This window comes from Rana temporaria, chromosome 2 (assembly GCF_905171775.1).
Source record: "Rana temporaria chromosome 2, aRanTem1.1, whole genome shotgun sequence".
Taxonomy (NCBI): domain Eukaryota; kingdom Metazoa; phylum Chordata; class Amphibia; order Anura; family Ranidae; genus Rana; species Rana temporaria.
Window position 1 is genome coordinate 262,487,544 of NC_053490.1, and position 19,772 is coordinate 262,507,315.

The following is a 19,772-nucleotide window of genomic DNA, read 5'->3' on the forward strand; positions in this document are numbered from 1 at the left end:
GCGTTTTCTGGCTCCTAACTTTTTTTAGCTGGCTCCTAGATTCCAAGCAAATTTGTCAACCCCTGGTTTAAGGTACAAAACAGTGGGTACTCTCATTAAAAAGTAAACGGATAGTTACAAATCCACGAGTGCCAAGCTCGCCTGCGTCACTTCCGGTGCCTGTACATCCCAGGCCCTAATGATGAATACTTTAACCCCTCCGCGCCTAAGGGTAAAACCAATCTTAATGCCTAAGCCCAATTTTGCAAATTGACATGTTAGTAAAACTGTACATATCACAACTACTTTGTGCATCCCGGTGGATTATACCTTGGGCTTTCATTTGGTGGTAAATGGCTATAGATATCTCCTGATAAGCCCACTTCTTTGCACCGTAGTACAGCCCAGAAACAATAGTGCGCATTTTTCTTTTTTTAATCCTACCTAAAACACACTGATGCTAATTAAAAAAAAAAAAAAATCCTGTCCAAAAAATACTGACCTTGACCTAAACACTGACCTTAGGGCTGAGCTAGATCAAACCTTGATCTGTTTATCCTTTTTTTTTTTTTTTTTTAACTATCTCTGCAAGTACAGAGAAAGATGCACTGTATTTGTCTGTCTCACCCATTCACAAAGACAGGAGACACGGGGGCGGGCTTCACAGTGACTAATCACTGTGATCGTTGGAGCGGGGCCTGGGGCTCTCGGTGAGACTTCGGTCTCTGTGCTGGGAGCGAGCTGTGCAGCGCACTCCCAGCACAATGGGAGATGGGCAAATATGCAGCCCCATGGAAAAAAGCCCAGTCCAATGAGGCCGCATATTTGCGTACGATTGGCGTGAATGGGTAAATTTAGTTTTACAATAGCAGAAATTCATAGCACAAATGTGCATAATTTTACCTGTGAAAAGGGGTGTGAGCATTGGTGTTATAAAACCTACTATATGAGTTAAGTCAGGGCTCGACAAAATCTGGGCGACGGGTCGCAATTGCAACTAGAATTGGCAACCTGGGGAAGGAAGCATAGGCCTGCAGAAAGCCGCGGCCTCAATTACCAGCCAGCGTGGCCTGACGTGTTCGCGCGGCGGGGGCGCACGGAGACACAGGCTACCCCATTTTGTGCGCCCCACCTCCCCCGGCGCGGGATCGCGTCGGGCCATGCCGGCCGATAATTTAGGTCGCGGCTTCGCGGCCTTCTGCAGGCCTATGCTTCCTTCTGTGATCTGGTAACATCTTGTGGTGGCTGTTGGCATGACCAGACTAATGGAGCTTCCCCTGTGTTTCCACTGCCATCTCCTTCCCTCTAATTAGAACCCCCAAACATTATATATATTTTTTATTCTAACACCCTAGAGAATAAAATGGCAGTCGTTACATTACTTTCTGTTACACCGTATTTGCGCAGCGGTCTTACAAGCGCACTTTTTTGGGGAAAAATATACTTTTAAGAGGACCCATTGTGGCAACTTTTGTTAATTGACACTTTTTTTTAATTGAAAAATAAAACAACAGTAAAGTTAGCCCAATTTTTTTTTTTTATATATTGTGAAAGATAATGTTATGCCGGGTAAATTGATACCCAACATGTCACGCTTCAAAATCTCCATAGGTTACATTTAAAAAATTCTACAGATTGCATGTTTTGAGTTAGAGGAGGTCTAGGGCTAGAATTATTGCTCTCGCTCTAACGAGCGTGGCGATACCTCACATGTGTGGTTTGAACACCGCTTTCATATGCCGGCGCTACTCTCGTATGCGTTCGCTTCTGCGCGCAAGCTCGGCGGTACAGGGCGCGTTTCTGGCTCCTAACTTTTTTATCTGGCTCCTAGATGCCAAGCAAATTTGTCAAACCCTGGTTTAAGTGTTACGTGGCCTTAAAACTACTGTCCTTGCATTTTGAGGTCTTCCCCTGTTGTTGGATTTTATAGTGAACAACAACATTCAGAATTCAAATTAAGACACATTAGCAGGCTTTTAAAGTGGAACTGTAGAACTGCTGTCAGATTGTAATACCTGATGAATACAATTTAACTGTGGGAAAAGAAACTTCCAATGATATAAATTGCTGATCTATTTTTTGGTCCTATGTCCACTATAGTGGAAGTGGGGAGAGCGTTGGGCGCAGTTTATGGCAGTATTAAATACTAAGCTTTTAGATTTACCATCCCAACACTGTGCAGGTATAATCTGTGGTTTTATTGTTTTCATAAGCCTTATTAAAGCAGAAGTGTCACAAACAATTGAGACAATCATCAAAAAGTAGATGTTTACTGTTAAAACAATATCACAATAACTATAGCCTGTTTTCCCAGAATATAAACTTGTAGAATTAAAATATACTGTATGTATCCAAATCTGATACAAAAGCTGTATATGTCCCAAAATAGGTACAGTATCTCACAAAAGTGAGTACACCCCTCACATTTTTGTAAATATTTTATTATATCTTGTATGTGACAACACTGAAGAAATAACACTTTGCTACAATATAAAGTAGTGAGTGTACAGCTTGTATAACAGTGTACATTTGCTGTCCCCTCAAAATAACAACACGCAGCCATTAATGTCTAAACTACTGGTGAGTGAGTACACAAGTGAAAATGTCCAAATTGGGCCCAATATGTCAATATTTTTTCTGGCCACCATTATTTTCCAGCCCTGCCTTAACTCTATTAATCATAGGGTTAAGAGAGTTAAGGCAGGGCTGGAAAATAATGGTGGCCAGAAAAAATAGTGCGAAAACGCGTCAGCTGTTTTACTCCTGTGTTGTGTGCTGTGACTTTTAGTGCATTTTTCCTTTTTTAAATAAGACAACCGTCAAGGTTTTTTGGAGTGCGGCTGTCCATATTTTCTTTTTCCATTTGTTAACCCTCTTGGTCATGGAGTTCACCAGAGCTTCACAGGTTGCCACTGGAGTCCTCACCCACTCCTCCATGGTGACATCACAGAGCTGGTGGATGTTTGAGACTTTGCGCTCCTCCACCTTCCATTTGAGGATACCCCACAGATGCTCAATAGGGTTTAGGTCTGGAGACATACTTGACCAGTCCATCACCTTTACCCTCAGCTTCTTTGGCAAGGCAGTGGTAGTCTTGGAGGTGTGTTTGGGGTTGTAATACTGCCCTGCAGCCCAGTTTCCGAAGGGAAGGAATCCTGCTCTGCTTCAGTATGTCACAGTATACGTTGGCATTCATGGTTCCCTTAATGAACTGTAGTTTCCCAGTGCCGACAGCACTCATGCAACCCCAGACCATGACACTCTCACCACCATGCTTGACTGTAGGCAAGACACACTTTTTTTCTGTACTCCTCCCTTGGTTGCTGCCACACACGCTTGACACCATCTGAACCAAATACGTTTATCTTGGTCTCATCAGACCACAGGACAATTGTTCCAGTAATCCATGTCCTTGGTCTGCTTGTCTTCAGCAAACTATTTGCAGGCTTTCTTGTGCATCATTTTTAGAAGAGGCTTCCTTCTGGGAGGACAGCCATGCAGACCAATTTGATGCAGTATGCGTCGTATAGTCTGAGCACTGACAGGCAGACCCCCCCCACCCCTTCAACCTCTGCAGCAATGCTGGCTGCACTCATATGTCTATTTCCAATAGACAACCTCTGGTTATAACATGAGCATGTGCACCCAACTTCTTTGGTCGACCATGACGAGGCCTGTTCTGAGTGGAACCTGTCCTGGTAAACCACTGTATGGTCTTGGCCACCGTGCTGAAGCTCAGTTTCAGGGTCTTGACAATATTCTTATAGCCTAGGCCATCTTTATGTAGAGCAACAATAATTTTTTTTTAGATCCTCAGAGTTCTTTGCCATGAGATGCCATGTTGAACTTCCAGTGACCAGTATGAGAGAGTGAGAGCGTTAACATTAAATTTAACACACTTGCTCCCCATTCACACCTGAGACAATCTGTAACACTAACGAGTCACATGACCCTGGGAGGCCCAATTTGGACATTTTCACTTAGGAGTGTACTCATCTTTGTTGCCAGCGGTTTAGACATTAATGGCTGTGTGTTTGAGTTCTTTTGAGGGGACACCAAATATACACTGTTATACAAGCTGTACACTCACTACTTTACTTTACATTGTAACATTGTAGCAGAGTGTAATTTCTTCAGTGATGTCACATTTAAAATATATATAATAAAATATTTACGAAAATGTGAGGGGTGTACTCCATTTTGTGAGAAACTGTATGTGTTATTTTAGATTGAAAGTAAAATGTTATTTAGGGGGAAATCTACAAAAAAAAAAACAGGGTTTATGGTGGCAATACTGTTGAACACAAACTGTTTTTATATTTAGAAACGTGATCCAGAAGACAAAATGGATACAAAAAATGCATAATGTCTAATAAACTAAGCTAAGTTATGGGGTCCTACCAGCCATATGTAGCAAGAAAACTATTGTATGTAGAATTAATGATGAAAAATAAGTTCCTATAGGGTTTTGCTACAAAACATTGCATAAAGCCTCCATAGAATTGAGTGTGCTGATCAACGATGACGTGACCTGCCGGCTCTCTTCTCCCCGTCTGACAGCTAGAGTGGGAGGGGCCACTAATTCCCCGCTGACGTCACTCGGGAGGAAAGGAAGAGAAACGCGTAGCTGACAGGCGGGGAGCAGAGCAGGGCTGCGGATGAAGGAGGCATGTAAACCGACCATGGTGTCAGGGTTCAGCAGCCATGATATATGTCGGGTAAAGGGGGAGGGCAGAATCAGACAGGTATTTAAGGTGATACAGGGGGTTAAATTACAAGACATCAGGATCCATTTTTTTTGTTTATTTAGGTTAAACACTTCTAATTAAAAATTTTTTTTTCTCAGACTGTTTTTTCTTACTATCTGCTGTTTCTTTTCAGCTTTCTCTGTACATGGATAAGTTTGAGGAATTTCAAACCACAATGGCAAAAAGCAATGAACTCTTTACAACATTCCGTCAAGAAATGGAAAAGGTTAGTGTTTTTCATCACTGGTACCTGCTGTTGTGATGTTTTCAGAAAACTAAATACAGCATTGTGCTGGCCCCTCCCACGAACCATGATCTGCCTTCATTGTGTGGCATAGAGACGCAGTGATAACATCCCTGGAACTAAACTAAGGTGTATGTAATAAAATGGAAAGGTTTTATTTAAAAATTTTATTAGCATGCTGATGAGGGCGGAAAGGAAGAATGAGGGACGAGTTGGTCTGCAATGTTGTGTCTCTCGAATACAAACTGGATTTTCAGAGCTTTCCTCTTCCCCCCCTTCATCCTTTCAAATGTTTCTTTAAATCTGCGAATAAGATTTGCTATTTTGCATGTTCTCGTTTGCCCACTATTCCAGAGAGTGATCATTCTCGTTCTAGAGGGAAAAAAAAGGTTTCTCGGTTTCTACATGAACCTACTCATGGTTCCAAAGCCAAATGGAGATGTTTTCCCCATTTTAGATCTCAGTTGATTCAAGTTTCTGGGAGTGCAGAAGTTCTGGATAGAGTTCATACAGCCTGTGGCGGCCTCTTTCCAGTGTGGAAATTCCTAGCGTCAGTGGACATCAAAGATGCATGCTTGCATGTTCTGATCTTTCCCCCACCAGCGCTATCTGCGGTTTGTGGTGAATTACCATGTTCAATTGGTGGCTTTACCGTTTGGCCTTTCTACAGCCCCCAGAATGTTCACCGAGGTCTTGGCTCAGGGTCTGGGCCTCCTGTGGACCCAAGGTTTTCTTATAGGGTATCTGAACTACTTGGGGAGAGAATCTAATTTCTCTCCTGAAGAGCAATAAGTCTCACATGGTGCACACTCTAAAGAAGTTTGGATGGGTTCTCAATTTCCACGAATCTGCCTTACTCCCAGCCCAGAGTTTACAATATCCAGGCCGGATACTGTTAAGCAGAGAAAAAATGCCTTTCTCTGAGAACTCAGGTGCACTTGCTCACTATGCTGTCAAATCCAGGGTCCTGGGAAAGCAGGTAGCCTCCTTGGAGGCATTACCCATTGCCTGGTTTCATTCCAGGCCTCTATAGCAGAATATTGACTGCATAGAACAGAAGGTCACAATTGTCTTTACGCCTCAAAATGCAACGGCCTCTGAGGCTGGTGGATGTCCTCCTGACAGCTGGACATAGAAAAGTAATTTCTCCCCCTCACCTGGAAGGTTATGCTGACACACAGCAGTTTGATGGGGGGGAGTTCTTTACAATCTTTCGGTCCAGGGAACTTGGATGCCATAGGAAAGGTTGTTGCCCACCAATATTCTAGAGCTGAGGGTGATTTGACTTGTTCTCCTACATTGATCGATACGGCTAAAGGATCTTGCTGTAAGGGTCCCATTGAACAACAGTGGTGGCGTACAGAAATCATCAAAGAGGAACTGGATCTAATCCAATCTTGAGCAGAATTTCATGTTTCCACTCTGTCCACCATTTATATTCCAGCAGTGGAAAATTGGCAGGCAGATTTCCTCAGCCATCAATGATTGCCTTTGGGCGAGTGGGCGCTTCACCCAGCGGTGTGGCACTCCAGATGTGGACCTTCTGGCATCCAGATTCACTGGGACATTGGACAGATTTGTCTCCAGGACCTTGGATTCTCAGGCGTTTTGCAGTGGTTGCCGTAGTGACACTCTGGGACCAGTTGTGTCTAATTTATGACTTTTCACCATTGCAGCTTCTATCTCGTCTACTGGATTCAGGTGAAGAAGATTGCTGTAATTCTGGTCGCCCAGGCTTGGCCCAGAAAAACATGGTATCTGGCAGGTAATTTTTCAGTGGGCATTTTTCTAAATTGACACAACCTTTTGTTGCAAGGCCCCAACTGACTTTAACAGCATGGCTGTTAAAGCCAGAGTCTTGAGAAACGGGGAGTCTCTAATTCCATCAATCCTATCCTGCTGAAGGCTAGGAATGCAACTTTAAGGAAGATTTACCATAGGACTTGGAAATCTTAATATTGCTTTGTGGGCATTTTCATGTTTGCAACTTGTGGGCTGTATTTTCTTTCATCCAGTTGGGTGTTTATCTGTGACTGGCCTTGAGTGCAACCAAAGGTCGAGTTTCAGAGGCCAATTGCTTCACATTATTTGGTGCATGCCTTTATGCAAAGTATCGCACATATTGTTACTCCAATCAGGAATCCGTGTGGTAGCCTCTGTTTTACAGAAATCTGTTTGAACCCATCCAGTGTTTTCCGTTAAGTCCTTATGACACTGGGTATTTTTCTGGCTGCCATTATTTCTGCTCGTAGGTTTTTCAGAATTTTCTGCCCTTTCCTGATGAACCACCATGGTGGTTATCGGCCATCCTTTTTACCCAAGGTGGTTTCTGCATTCCATTCTAATCGGGGCATTGTGTTGCCTTCTTTTTGTCCTAAGCCTCAGACTCTGCAGGACAGAGTGGATGTGCTATCGGGTGTTCGTGATTCACCTATCGGATTCCTTCTTTGTGCTTTATAAGGCCCAAGTAAGAGTCACAAAGCTTCCAAGTCTACAATTTCTCATATTTGATTTGTCAGCTTATTTCTGAAGCCTACGGTTTGAATGGAAAAGTATAATTTTTTAAAATGGCTGCTTATTCTACCAGGAGTATAGGTGATAAAGATGGGAAGGTGCACTATACAAATGTGCATATGTATGAAATAAATGCTTTATATGTAAACATACTCTGATATGCAAACTATGCTTATATCTCCAATGTTTATGTATCCCAAGTATACATCCTTAATTAAATATAAACACATTTACAAAAAAAAAAATATATAATGTTCCACCATAAAAATATCAGATGTGTATATGAAAAAAAATCAGTCCAAAGGCCATTTAATATAAAGTGACAGGCTCTTTCCTGTGTTTTGTAATCTTCACTCTCTTCAGTGTGCACTCCATTCCCACCTAGAGCGTGTTTTCATCAATGACCTCATCAGGAAGCAGACCAGCCGCCATATTAGTGAAGTCTTAAATAGTTTGTACTGCTCTGATAGGGGGTGAAGATGGGGAAAACTCCACCCACTTATACCATTTTTTTAATTAATTTAAATTGTCACTGCACATTGTTTAGGTGATGCTGATGGCTATACAACAGTATAAAATTGCATAGAAATACAGGCAGAAATTAAAAAAATGGAAGATAATGCTGTGCTGTAAGCGGGGGATGGGAAAGGTGTAGAAAGGAAGTGAAGAGTGGTCTGTCTGTGGTAGGAACAGTACAAACAAACTGGCATCAAAAATTGATCAGTGAACTGGCTGACAGAAGTATAACAATTCTAAGCATTATTGCTAATGCTTAACTTCGTGAATTCTACTTGGTATATTGAAATAAGCAATAAAAATATGCAATAAAATAAGTGCAAATATACAATGTGTATAACACAACACCCAGGTGGTTGTGATAAACTCAGTGGTAAGATTGTGATGAGCTATGCTAAAAGGTCCATAAAGCAGAGCTTAATAATAAGAACGGAAATCTGAATGATCAAAAGTCCAAAATTAAAATGTGCTGGTGTAAATCCCAACGTATAATGTGAAGAAGGATGGATATCCAGTGATCCCTTTAAAGTGAATGAGGATGTCCCCTTACCTTACTGCTGTAAGGTAACAGCATATAGGTCCAACCGTAACTGTATGGATGGTTATCCAAATGGAAGACCTGTGTTTCTAGTACACAGAAACACAGGTCCCTCTTGATAGTCGCATCCTGGGATGGCCAATAACTCGCACCCAGAGGGATGAAACACCAATAGTGTGATACCGCTTTAAAAATGTATTCAGCAGAAACGATACATAAGGGTACTCACATGGTTAAAAATAAAATCAGGCATGTAAAAAGAGGGGCAGTAGTTCGCCAACGTGACTACACGTGACTTCCTCAGGAGTCACGTGTAGTGACGAATACGCGTAAGAGTCCACTGAGAGGCACCGGAGGTGATGTTGGTGAACTACTGCCCCTCTTTTTACATGCCTGATTTTATTTTTAACCATGTGAGTACCCTTATGTATTGTTTCTGCTGAATAAATTTTTAAAACGGTATCACACTATTGGTGTTTCATCCCTGGGTGCGAGTTATTGGCCATCCCGGGACGCGACTATCAAGAGGGACCTGTGTTTCTGTGTACTAGAGTCCATTTGGATAACCATCCATACAGTTACGGTTGGACCTATATGCTGTTACCTTACAGCAGTAAGGTAAGGGGACATCCTCATTCATTCTAAAGGGATCACTGGATATCCATCCTTCTTCACATTATACGTTGGGATTAACACCAGCACATTTTAATTTTGGACTTTTGATCATTCAGATTTCCGTTCTTACTATTAAGCTCTGCTTTATGGACCTTTTAGCATAGCTCATCACAATCTTACCACCGAGTTTATCACAACCACCTGGGTGTTGTGTTATACACATTGTATATTTGCACTTATTTTATTGCATATTTTTATTGCTTATTTCAATATACCAAGTAGAATTCACGAAGTTAAGCATTAGCAATAATGCTTAGAATTGTTATACTTCTGTCAGCCAGTTCACTGATCAATTTTTGATGCCAGTTTGTTTGTACTGTTCCTACCACAGACAGACCACTCTTCACTTCCTTTCTACACCTTTCCCATCCCCCGCTTACAGCGCAGCATTATCTTCCATTTTTTGCTATTATCCTTGGTTTGATACACCTTCCAGTGCCGCAGCTGTACCCCCCTCTCCCCTCCCTCACCCCCCTTTGGTAGCGCAGTAATACCCACTCCTTCACAGGCAGAAATTAACCATTGATAAGCACAGTTACCTCTATATTATGCCAAGCCCAATAACTTTAACATTAAAAAAAATATTAAACATTAACACAAAAAATGAATTAACAAATAATTGCCATAAACTATAACCCCATATCTATAAAACCCCTTGGGGGTAACGATAAAACAATAAAAATATGTAAATAAATGTAAGACTGGGTGCTATACCTTATATTAGCTATGAACCGTCTAAAACTTGGCGTCAATATTTAAAACCAATCCCCTCGTATGTTAAAGAAAAATTAAAACTCTAGAGATGGGTATGATGGGGTCCAAGAATGTTGTCATCACTAATTGCAAACTACAGCTCGCTCTCAATTTTATGGAGAATCTGGAATGTGATCTTCAGTAACTGATGACGGAAAAATGTAGGTCAGTATCCGTTTTCCCACAGAGGGAATTACCTATATGCGTGTTTAAGAAGGAATAGTAGTTTGGTTTTGATGTATTAAATGAATAAGGTTTCAGGGGAAAGATGCTATTATTTGTATACTATGGTATATTATTCAGCAGATGGAGATGGATATTATGTTTATATACGATGCTCATGAAATGTATTATTTTCTTGCTTCTAAATAAAATTTTAAAGTAAAAGTTCAATTTTTTTTTTTTTTTTTTATAAAATAATATTTACATTCCAGAGCAGCCCTGGTCCACTTCAGGCGCTCCGCCGGCGCTTCTGGCTTCTCCCCGTTGTCGAGTGCCTCCAGCGCATGCTGCTTGCTCTGGGGGCACTCATGCATGCTTGCTCCCAAGCCACCTTCAGTGTGTCTATAAGACATGCAAAGCATTGTTCAGTCCCGCCCTCCACTCCCTCCTCACTGGCTGTGATTGACCGTGGCGGTAGCCAATGGCTCCTGCTGCTGTGACTGTCTGAGGGAGTGACCCAGGAAAGCCGCAGCACTCATGCACATTGCTGGATCGAGGTCTGGCTCAGGTAAGTATTAGGAGGGCTGCGGGAGGAGCACACAGGTTTTTTACCTTTATGCATACAGATCTTATGATTCGATACAGTATTTAAACAGGTAAAGTTTGGGGAATATAGACATTTTTATACAGCCGAAAAGATATATAACAATGTTGAGGAAACATTAAAAATAGGACTTTGCCCCAAGAAAAATATTTTAATTCTGCCATTTGTTTTATTACTTAGATGACCAAGAAAATAAAGAAACTAGAAAAAGAAACCATTGTTTGGCGTACCAAGTGGGAAAATAACAATAAAGCCCTATTACAAATGGCTGAAGAGGTGAGTATGACTGTAGCTGTCTTTTTGTCCTATATTTTTTTTAAAAAAAGCATCCTACAAGTAATTTCTCTAATTTTGGTGTTGTGTATCTTCTATCGTGCGTTCCTAATAATTTATAAGCTCTTAAATTAAAAAGAATGTAATCAATGTCTCTGAGAGGTAAATTCTATGGTCACGGATTGTTTAGTTTTAATTCTAGTGATAAAGCATCTGTCTCATTGTGGGTAGGTTCACACCAAGAATCGTACAGGCACACGCTGCCCATTTATTTTTACCAGTTGAATTGCACTGGGCCGCACAAAAAGTACTGCATGCACTACTTTAGAAAATGCACTGCAACTGGATCACATGGTACCATGCGATCTGGTGCAGGCAAACACACTGCATTTGTGACCTGCGTTTGGAGTATCGTTAATAAGATATTGACACCTGCACCAAAAGCGGGTTCCTTGCACCATGGTCTGGTGTGAACGGGCACTTGCACCAAAAACCATGCGTGCGGGCTTTTCGCTCATACTTGTCAACCTACATGACAATTAAACAGGAAGAAAATGCACAGAACACGCACAGCTGCTGATCATCTCATTTGTAATTTGCATGCTCTACTAAATGTGCAGCAAAATGCTTATATGGGGAAAATCACTTGGCAGTCTCCTGAACGGGCAATATAACAGAATTTTTGTACTTGCCACAAAATGTGTTTCTTGGAATTCAATAAGAGATGCAGGAATGCCCTTTATCCATTCAGAGTAAATGAGGAAGGAGTTTCAGAGAAGGAAACACATAGATAAGGCTGTACTAATCCCATGGAGCCACCAGAGCATCCACTGCTTCTGCAAGAGGATCTTTGCACCTGGTGACAAGCCTGTTCTGTTTGTATCTAAATCAGGAAGCCAGTGGGTTCGGATCCTTGTTTTCCATCTGTGACACTGGTCCCAGAAGGAAGATTAAGTGAGGATGAAAGCCCTGTCAATGATAACGTGTCGCTGGAGGGCTTTGTTTCAAGGCAAGTCTTTCATAATGTGCTTGTATGCAATTCTGAGGACATTATGCTTTCACCTGGCAGGGTTTTTTGTTTGGTTGCTTGGACGTCCTAGCATCCAGTCATCTGCTTGGTAACAAAAAGTTGGGCAGCTCTCGCCCTCTGTGCAGACCTGAACCGTATAAGGTAGGACTGCGAGCGAGGATGAAAATGCTGCTGTTAAAGGGATAGAGAGGCGGCTGTGTTGGGCACTGACAGGCGGCTGTGATGGGCAGTACTGACAGGTGTTACTGCTGGGCACTGAAGAGCTGATCAGCTTTCCCTGTCGGCGCAAATGGAGGAATGCCGTTTAGCGGCACCTTTTGGTTCACGCGATGATCACAGCTGATCACGTGGTAAGCAGTGTTAATTTTGGCAGCAAATTTCAATTTGGTCTTAGGACTAAAATGGCATTTTTAGTTTTAGTTCCAGCTTTAAAACTAATTTTAGTGGGGCGTGGTCTGGAGCTGCATGGAGTAGGACATGCAGGGTGAGAGCTCCGCTCGAGACTGATCCTTTTAACTGATACTGAGGGCTATACTTCCCGCAAAAAGACATCAAGACACCCGTTACTGCTTGCATACCTCTGAGCTGCTATGTCTCCCCCCGAAGAGATCGGAGTACTTGCCAAGCTCGATAAATACCGCCACGAGGAGCGGAACCCTGAGGAGGAAGATGGCGTCGTCCCACTCCCTGAGGAAGATGAGCGGCCTTCCGGCGACACTGCTAGGGTGCTGGATGCCATAGCTGTGTGCTAAACCACCCTTACAACCAGGATCGAAGGAGGTGAAAGTCGTCATCTCCCTTATTCGCCAGGATATGCACAGGCTGCGGGACCGGGTGAATGAAACCGAGCGCCGTGTCGGCCACGTGGAGGAGGGCCTGCCCCCGCTCCAGGTCACCGCTGAACAGCTCCAACATCGGCTGAATGCGGTCCTCTACAAGCAGGATGACATGGAGAACCGCTTTCGGAGGTGCAACTTGCGCTTCGTGGGACTCCCCGAAAGATCTGAGGGAGCGGACCCCCTCGCTTACCTCGAAAACCTGCTCATTAAGACCTTCGGCAGAGAGGCCTTCTCAACCTTTGTGGTGGAGCGTGCTCACCGCCTAGCGGCAAAGCCTTCCGCCTTCTGGAGCCCCGCCAAGAACCTTCATAGCCAAGTTCCTGAACTACCGCGATCGAGATGCCATCCGTCGACTTACCCGTGAGAAAGACAACATCCCCCTTGGTAACACGAGTGGTGGTGTTCCCGGATTTTTCTGCCGAGGTCCAGAAGATGATGTACGGGTGATGCACGCAGCAGCTCCGCGTGCATCACCTGCCATACGCGATGCTTTTTCCAGCGCGGCTCCGGGTGGTGAGTGACGGAAAGGCACAGTTCTTTGAAGATCCGCGGGCTGTTCTCTCCTGGTTGGAGCGCCGCGGCGAGGCTGCTCTAGCACACGCCTAAATCCCTGTCTTCCCCTTTCCCACGGCCGCCGACCGCCCGGTGCTGGGGGCCCACGCCTGCCTGTTGTGCCTGTCACCTTCCCAATCATCCTGGAACCGTGAGTTGACTTTGCGCACTGCCTGATTTGTACCCCCTGCTCTCTCCCGTTGCCCCTGGCTGAAACCTCCTGCTTGTCCCGCTCCCCCCCCTTCTTTTCTTGTCCGCACAACTCCCCCCTGCCACTATGTTCACCATGTGAGTCTCGGGCTGCTCACCCGCACCCATATCCCCCAAGACTGGATACCCCCCCTGCACCACTGTGCGCTCTCCAGCTTGTTCGTCCCCCTGACCTTGGTGGCCACCCTAGACACTGGGCTCCTATGCCACCTTTGATTGCCACCTACTTACCGAAGTTTCCCTGGCCAGCCTCTGCCCCTCTGCTTGCAGTGGGAGGCGGTGTGTTAAGTCTGCTATGCTTCCATTTTTGTAGAAAGTTTTTATTGTGCATTACTTCTCCTGTTTTTCTTATTTTCCAAACCCCTACTGATGTACTGCATTAACTGTCGTTTCCATTATTGTGCTATTGATGCTACTGTATGTGACCCGTCTGGTCGGGTGTGCCCTGCCTCCCTATGATGTGAGCCCTTCCCGAGCTCTCCGTGGGACTGTGGCCCCCCCCCCCGACCTCCAGGTGTTTGATTTGTATGTCTATATTCTCAGGCTGTATTTAATGATGTACCCAATGCCATGCACTGCCTGCCGCCCCTTGGGGGCATGGCTGCACTTGCCTATTTCTCCCCTCACGCCATGGCCTTCTTAAAAATTGTGACCTGGAATGTCCGGGGTCTGGGTGAGCGGGCCAAGCATTCTGCCGTCCTCTCCCACCTTAAGTCCCAGCGGGCGGACATCTCCATCCTTGAGACCCACCTTGCAGGCCAGAAACAGATGTGTCTTAAAAAAACATGGGTGGGATGGGTGTACCAGGCCCCACACACTACCAACTCCCGCGGGGTCGCGATCCTCATCGCCAGGTCGGTGCAATTCCAGCTCCATACTCTACAGTCAGACCCCCAGGGCCGGTTTCTGTTCTTGCATGCTACATTTGGGGGCCTGGAGACTCTTCTCCTGGCCTTCTATGTTCCCCCCCCCCCCCCGTTTCAATTTGCTATGCTACAACAGGAGGTGGCCTTCATGGCCCAGCACCCCTCGGTGCCCGCTGTCTGGGCAGGCGATTTTAACATGGTTATTTCCCCGAGCCTGGACAGACTCAGCCTGGTTGCCCCCTCAAACCCCCCGCCTGATGTCACCAGGTTCCGGAAATTTCATGCAGAATTTGCCCTCACTGACACATGGCGATATAGACACCCGACACATCAAGGCTTCTCCTGCTTCACCCCCTCACGCTTGGCAATGTCCCGAATAGATTTTATTTTTCTCGCCCCCCCCCCCCCCTTCTCCCACATCTCCTAGACGTAGGCTTCGACACCAGAATACTCTCCGATCATTCCCCTTACTGGATCACGCTGAGACTCCTGGTTCCCCCTGCGGTCCGGATCTGGAGGCTGAACCCATTCTGGCTCACTGTCATCTCGGATCTGGACTCTGCCCAGTCCGAGTGGGAACATTACTTTTGCACGAATGACGGTTCTGCTCCGGTAGGACCTGTATGGGAGGCCTTCAAAATTCACACCCATATGATTCTCTCCACGCGAATCAACAGACATAAGGCCACCTCCAAGCTGCTGATTCGCCAGGCGGAGGATCGCTTAAACACCCTAGAGCAGACCTTCCAGACCGACCCGACAGCTGCTAATGCATCTCGGTTGCGATTGCAGACCAGGCTCACAGACCAGTTTTACTTCGAGAAGGCAAGACAGGGCATCTTTTTGAGCATACAGCGTACATATGAACACGGTGAGCAGGTAAGCTCCTCGCCTATATGGCCCACCTTGACCACAAGCCCCCGGTGGTGGTGGCTCTCCAGGCGGCGTCCAGGGCTGTGCTCACGGACCCCAACCTGGTAGCCGAGGAGTTCAGGACCTTCTATTCGGCCCTGGCTGTAGAACCTCTTGCTATAGCCCTCAGAAGCCACTCAGGAATCAGGGGACTTCGCTGCAGTCGGATGACCGAGGTAGTCAGCCTTTACGCGGACGATATGCTCCTTTACCTCGCGGATGCTGGCCCCTCGCTCCAGACAGCCCTACAAATTATAACAGCCTTCGGGGCATTCTCAGGGTTACAGGTAAACTGGGCCAAATCCCACATACTCCCCCCTAGATCTAGGCGCCCCCCACTGCTGACCAAGCCGCCCTCCCTCTTGTCAGAACGAACACCATTAACTACCTGGGCGTCCATGTCTCTAGATCCCCCCCTGGACTACATTGCCCTCAACATCGAGCCCCTATTTCATACCCTTAAAACCAAAACGCAGATATGGTCCCGTCTCCCCCTTGGGGTTATGGGCCGAATTAACCTGGTTAAGATGATTCTTCTCCCTAAGCTACTCTATGTCTTTTGGTAGGCCCTGCTGTATATACCCCTACGTATGTTCAAAGCTATGGAGTCTATCCTCAACTCGTTTGTTTGGGGCCCCTCCCGACACAAACTGTTGTGGCGGGTCCTGAAGTGCCCGACCAATCAGGGTGGCGCCTCTGTCCCTGATCTCTTCCTCTATTACCTAGCGTCCCAGCTTTCCCATTTCTATTACCTCAACCAGTAAGACAGAGACTGTTACTCTGCTTTGGTTTGCTCCCAGCCCGTTGTCCCACCCCTTTCAGATTCTGTTCTGTGGGCCTTGCGGCTAATCCCAGATGGGCGACAGGAAACATATGCTGTTCCACCACTGCAAGTTCTTCCGCTACCTCCAGCTCCGACATGCACTCAACACACAGTTCGGGGGCGCTGTCCCTGTCCTCGAGATCCCGTTGCTGGTGGACATTGTCCTTGGTAGGGACCCCAAGAGGCTGATCTCCCAGTTCTATGCCTATCTTCTGGCGCCCTCGGCCGTTGCTGTCACCCGTCGGCTGAAAACCTGATGGGAACCTGATTTGGGTGACGTGTCGGCTGAGGACTGGGAGGAGGCTCTCGCCAATTGCAGAATCGTCTCTCCCAAGCTCTCCGACTGTCTCACTCACCTATACATTCTCCACCGATCATACCTGACGCCCTACCACATCTCTAGGTACAGACCTGGCCACAACCCTAACTGCCCCGGCTGCGACCATCCTAACGCCAACTTCTACCATCTTCTCTGAATATGCCCCTGCATACAGGGGTTCTGGACCCAGGTGGTCCGGTTCCTTCACGACAGCATGGGTTCCCCACTGTCCCTCTGCCCCGTCAGTGCGTGCTGGGGCTTCTCTCACTCTCTGAGGCCGAAAAGTACCTGAATATATTCCTACAGGAAACGTTATTCCTTGCTAGGCTTCAGATAGCCAAGACATGGATGAGGGGACCCCCTCCCTCCCACGCTGCAACAGTGGATCAGAGCTGTTAACACTACCCTTCCTTTCAAAAAAACTACTCTGTCGACAGGGGATGCCCAGGCAAATACCATAAAATATGGGACAGATGGCTGGGGAATGCCTCCACTTGTGACGCAGGGGTTTAGCCGTGCACCTCCATCGCAGGCCTGTGGCCCCCCCTTTGGGCTTGACACCGCTTTGTCCTCCACTAAAAATGTAATATATATGCACCTGTACTGCTTTTTCTTGCCATGCCTGTATGTACGTCAATAGGACCTATCCGCAAATGTAGTGCATGTTGCACTTGATATCCATTTTGTGTATGTATTTTCTATGCTCGATTAAACGTTGTTTTGATCAAAAAAAGAAAAAAAACTAATTTTAGTCATCTAAAATCTAATGGGTGTAGTTAAATTGTAATGCATTATTTTAAGCTTTTTTCGACAATTTCCAAACTCATTATATACTGCTGGAGTGAAAAATCGAATAAGTTTTATATATGATATTGAGGTATGAACATGCACTACAGACCAGTGTTCATTTTTTACGTCAAATTTCAATTTAGTTTGTCTTTTGACTAAAATGGCATTTTAGTTTTAGTCCCACTTTAGTCTTTTGACTAAAATTATGTTTTAGTCGTATTTTAGTCATCTTCATTGTTTTCGTTTCAGTAGACTAAAATTAAGTTAGTCGACTAAAATGTTTTAGTCGACAAAATTGGTGGTAAGAAGCCTCTGACAGAGGCTCCTTATCACGATCGGAGATGCACCCGTGGGGGTCATATGACGCCCAGTCAGGATAACAGAACCACTTCCCAGACGTCAATCTGTTATTGGCCGGGCGGGAAGTGGTTAAAAAGGAGCTCCAGGCGCCTTAAGAAAAAATTAAGTGAGCAGCTACAAATACAGTAGCTGCTGACTTTTAAAATAAGGATCCCGTTACGACAGCACCCCAAGCCTATTCTTAAATCGGCTTTGGGTGCAGGCGCTGGCATCTTTAGTAAGGTAAACAGGGAATAAAGCCTTGTGGCTTCACAGCCTGTTTCCTACTGCGCAAGTGTAAATTGCACTGTGCTTTCTGAATGGTCCCGCCTGTGTGTATCCCAGAAGGCAGAGGGGGGAGAAGGAGGGTCCGGAAAAGTTGCAGGTCATCGATCTTACTCGTAAGTGGGAGCGGGTACCTGTCAAAACGTAAAAGTGCTTTAAACACTGGAGCATAGTCAGCAGGTACATTCAGAAGATGATTTACTAAAAATAGTGTAAAATCTGGTGCAGCTGTGCATTGTAGCCAATCGGCTTCTAACTTCAGCTTGTTCAATTAAGCTTTGACAAACTGTAAGCTAATTGATTTCTATGCAAAGGAGCACCAGATTTTACACTATTTTTACACTCCGGTTTTAGTAAATCAACCCCTCAGTGTTTTTTTTTTTTAGGTGGGATAGTACCATAATTACAGCAGAAATTACCTACGTTTACAAAAAAGAAAGAAAATCCTTCTCAGATACTGGTCTGAAAAGCATTTAGGAGGAATAAATCGTTACTCGGTAGTATTCAGTTTCCAGGCAGAACAGGTTGAAGTAAGGCATGCACTGAAAAAGTTTAATAGTCTTGGGATTTTTAAGGATGCCAGACTAGTAACGGCGCAAGAAGCCAAAGACTATTCTACTTTAAATGTGGTTTGCACGGCATCAATAAGATCTGATTTGGTAACCTTTTAGCCTGGGATCTAGATCAGCTGATTTAAGGCTCTTTATGAACAAATTCATCAATTACATTTCGGGGAGATTCTCTGCCAGACAGTATAGCTGCAGGAATGCCAGATACAGATTCTGGATGGGAAGGCATAGACGTAATCTTGTTGCCTCTTGATTTTATGCTCGCAATCATAGTTGCAGTTTGGCCCAGAATATCTAGCATAGCTGTGGAGAACTCTTTTTCTTGGATAAGACACAGGGATAAGACACAGGAGGGAGCCACACCTAACTAAACTATGGGAGACTCCAAAGAAGATGTTGACTCAAACAGAGGACAATGATCTAGACCAGGGATCCTCAAACTACGGCCCTCCAGCTGTTGTAGAACTACACATCCCATGAGGCATTGTAACAAACTGACATTCACAGACATGACTAGGCATGATGGGAATTGTAGTTCCTGAACAACTGGAGGGCCGTAGTTTGAAGACCCGTGATCTAGACCATCTGTGTCAGGCCCCTAAGAGGGACAGGCTCTCCAAGAACCGTTAGTGGATTGTCAGCTGGAGTGACTTGATATACTGGGACTGCCTGTCTTGTGCTTGGGATCTGACGAGCAGGAGAATGCCAGGTAAAAACTATGGTTACTTACATCCTGTTGCTCAAGAAGGAGAGGTTCAATGGCCTTAGGTGGCCAGGTCACTGTAGACGTAAGTAAAGACTAACTAAAGTGAAAAACTAGGTTTCTGTGGCAGATAGGGGCTATGGTGGAAAACTAGGTTTCTGTGGCAGATAGGGGCTATGGTGGAAAGAACTTCCATGTGTTAAAAACATGTGGGAACAGACCAGGAAGTGTGTGTGCTACCCTCAAACGAATGAAATTGCATCATCCGTGTGTTAACATCTTCAACAGGAGTTACTCATTTAAGTCTTCGGAGACTGGGTCACACCAGAGGCTGTGCTATGATTCTGGACCTAGAAAGCGCTCTGTGGCTAACGCAGTTCCTTAAAGTCAGGGAAGCACCACAAGCAAGCCCTCTGTTCACATTCTATCCAGGCTCAACAATCTTAGGTCCTAAGGCAAAGAAATGCGGGGGGGGGGGGGAAATAGTTAAAAATTATTAGACCTCCATTCGCCTAGGACACTAGCAAAAA

General features: G+C 45.2%; 1 protein-coding gene across 1 annotated transcript in view; it reads left to right on the forward strand.

The window, feature by feature from the left end:
• TXLNG (taxilin gamma) overlaps window positions 1-19,772 on the forward strand; it is a 79,262-nt gene that overhangs the window by 56,769 nt on the left and 2,721 nt on the right. The window contains exons 8-9 of the mRNA XM_040336872.1: window positions 4,861-4,953; window positions 10,914-11,009. Coding sequence (XP_040192806.1) covers window positions 4,861-4,953; window positions 10,914-11,009 — 189 coding nt within the window. The remainder of the gene's footprint in view (window positions 1-4,860; window positions 4,954-10,913; window positions 11,010-19,772) is intronic.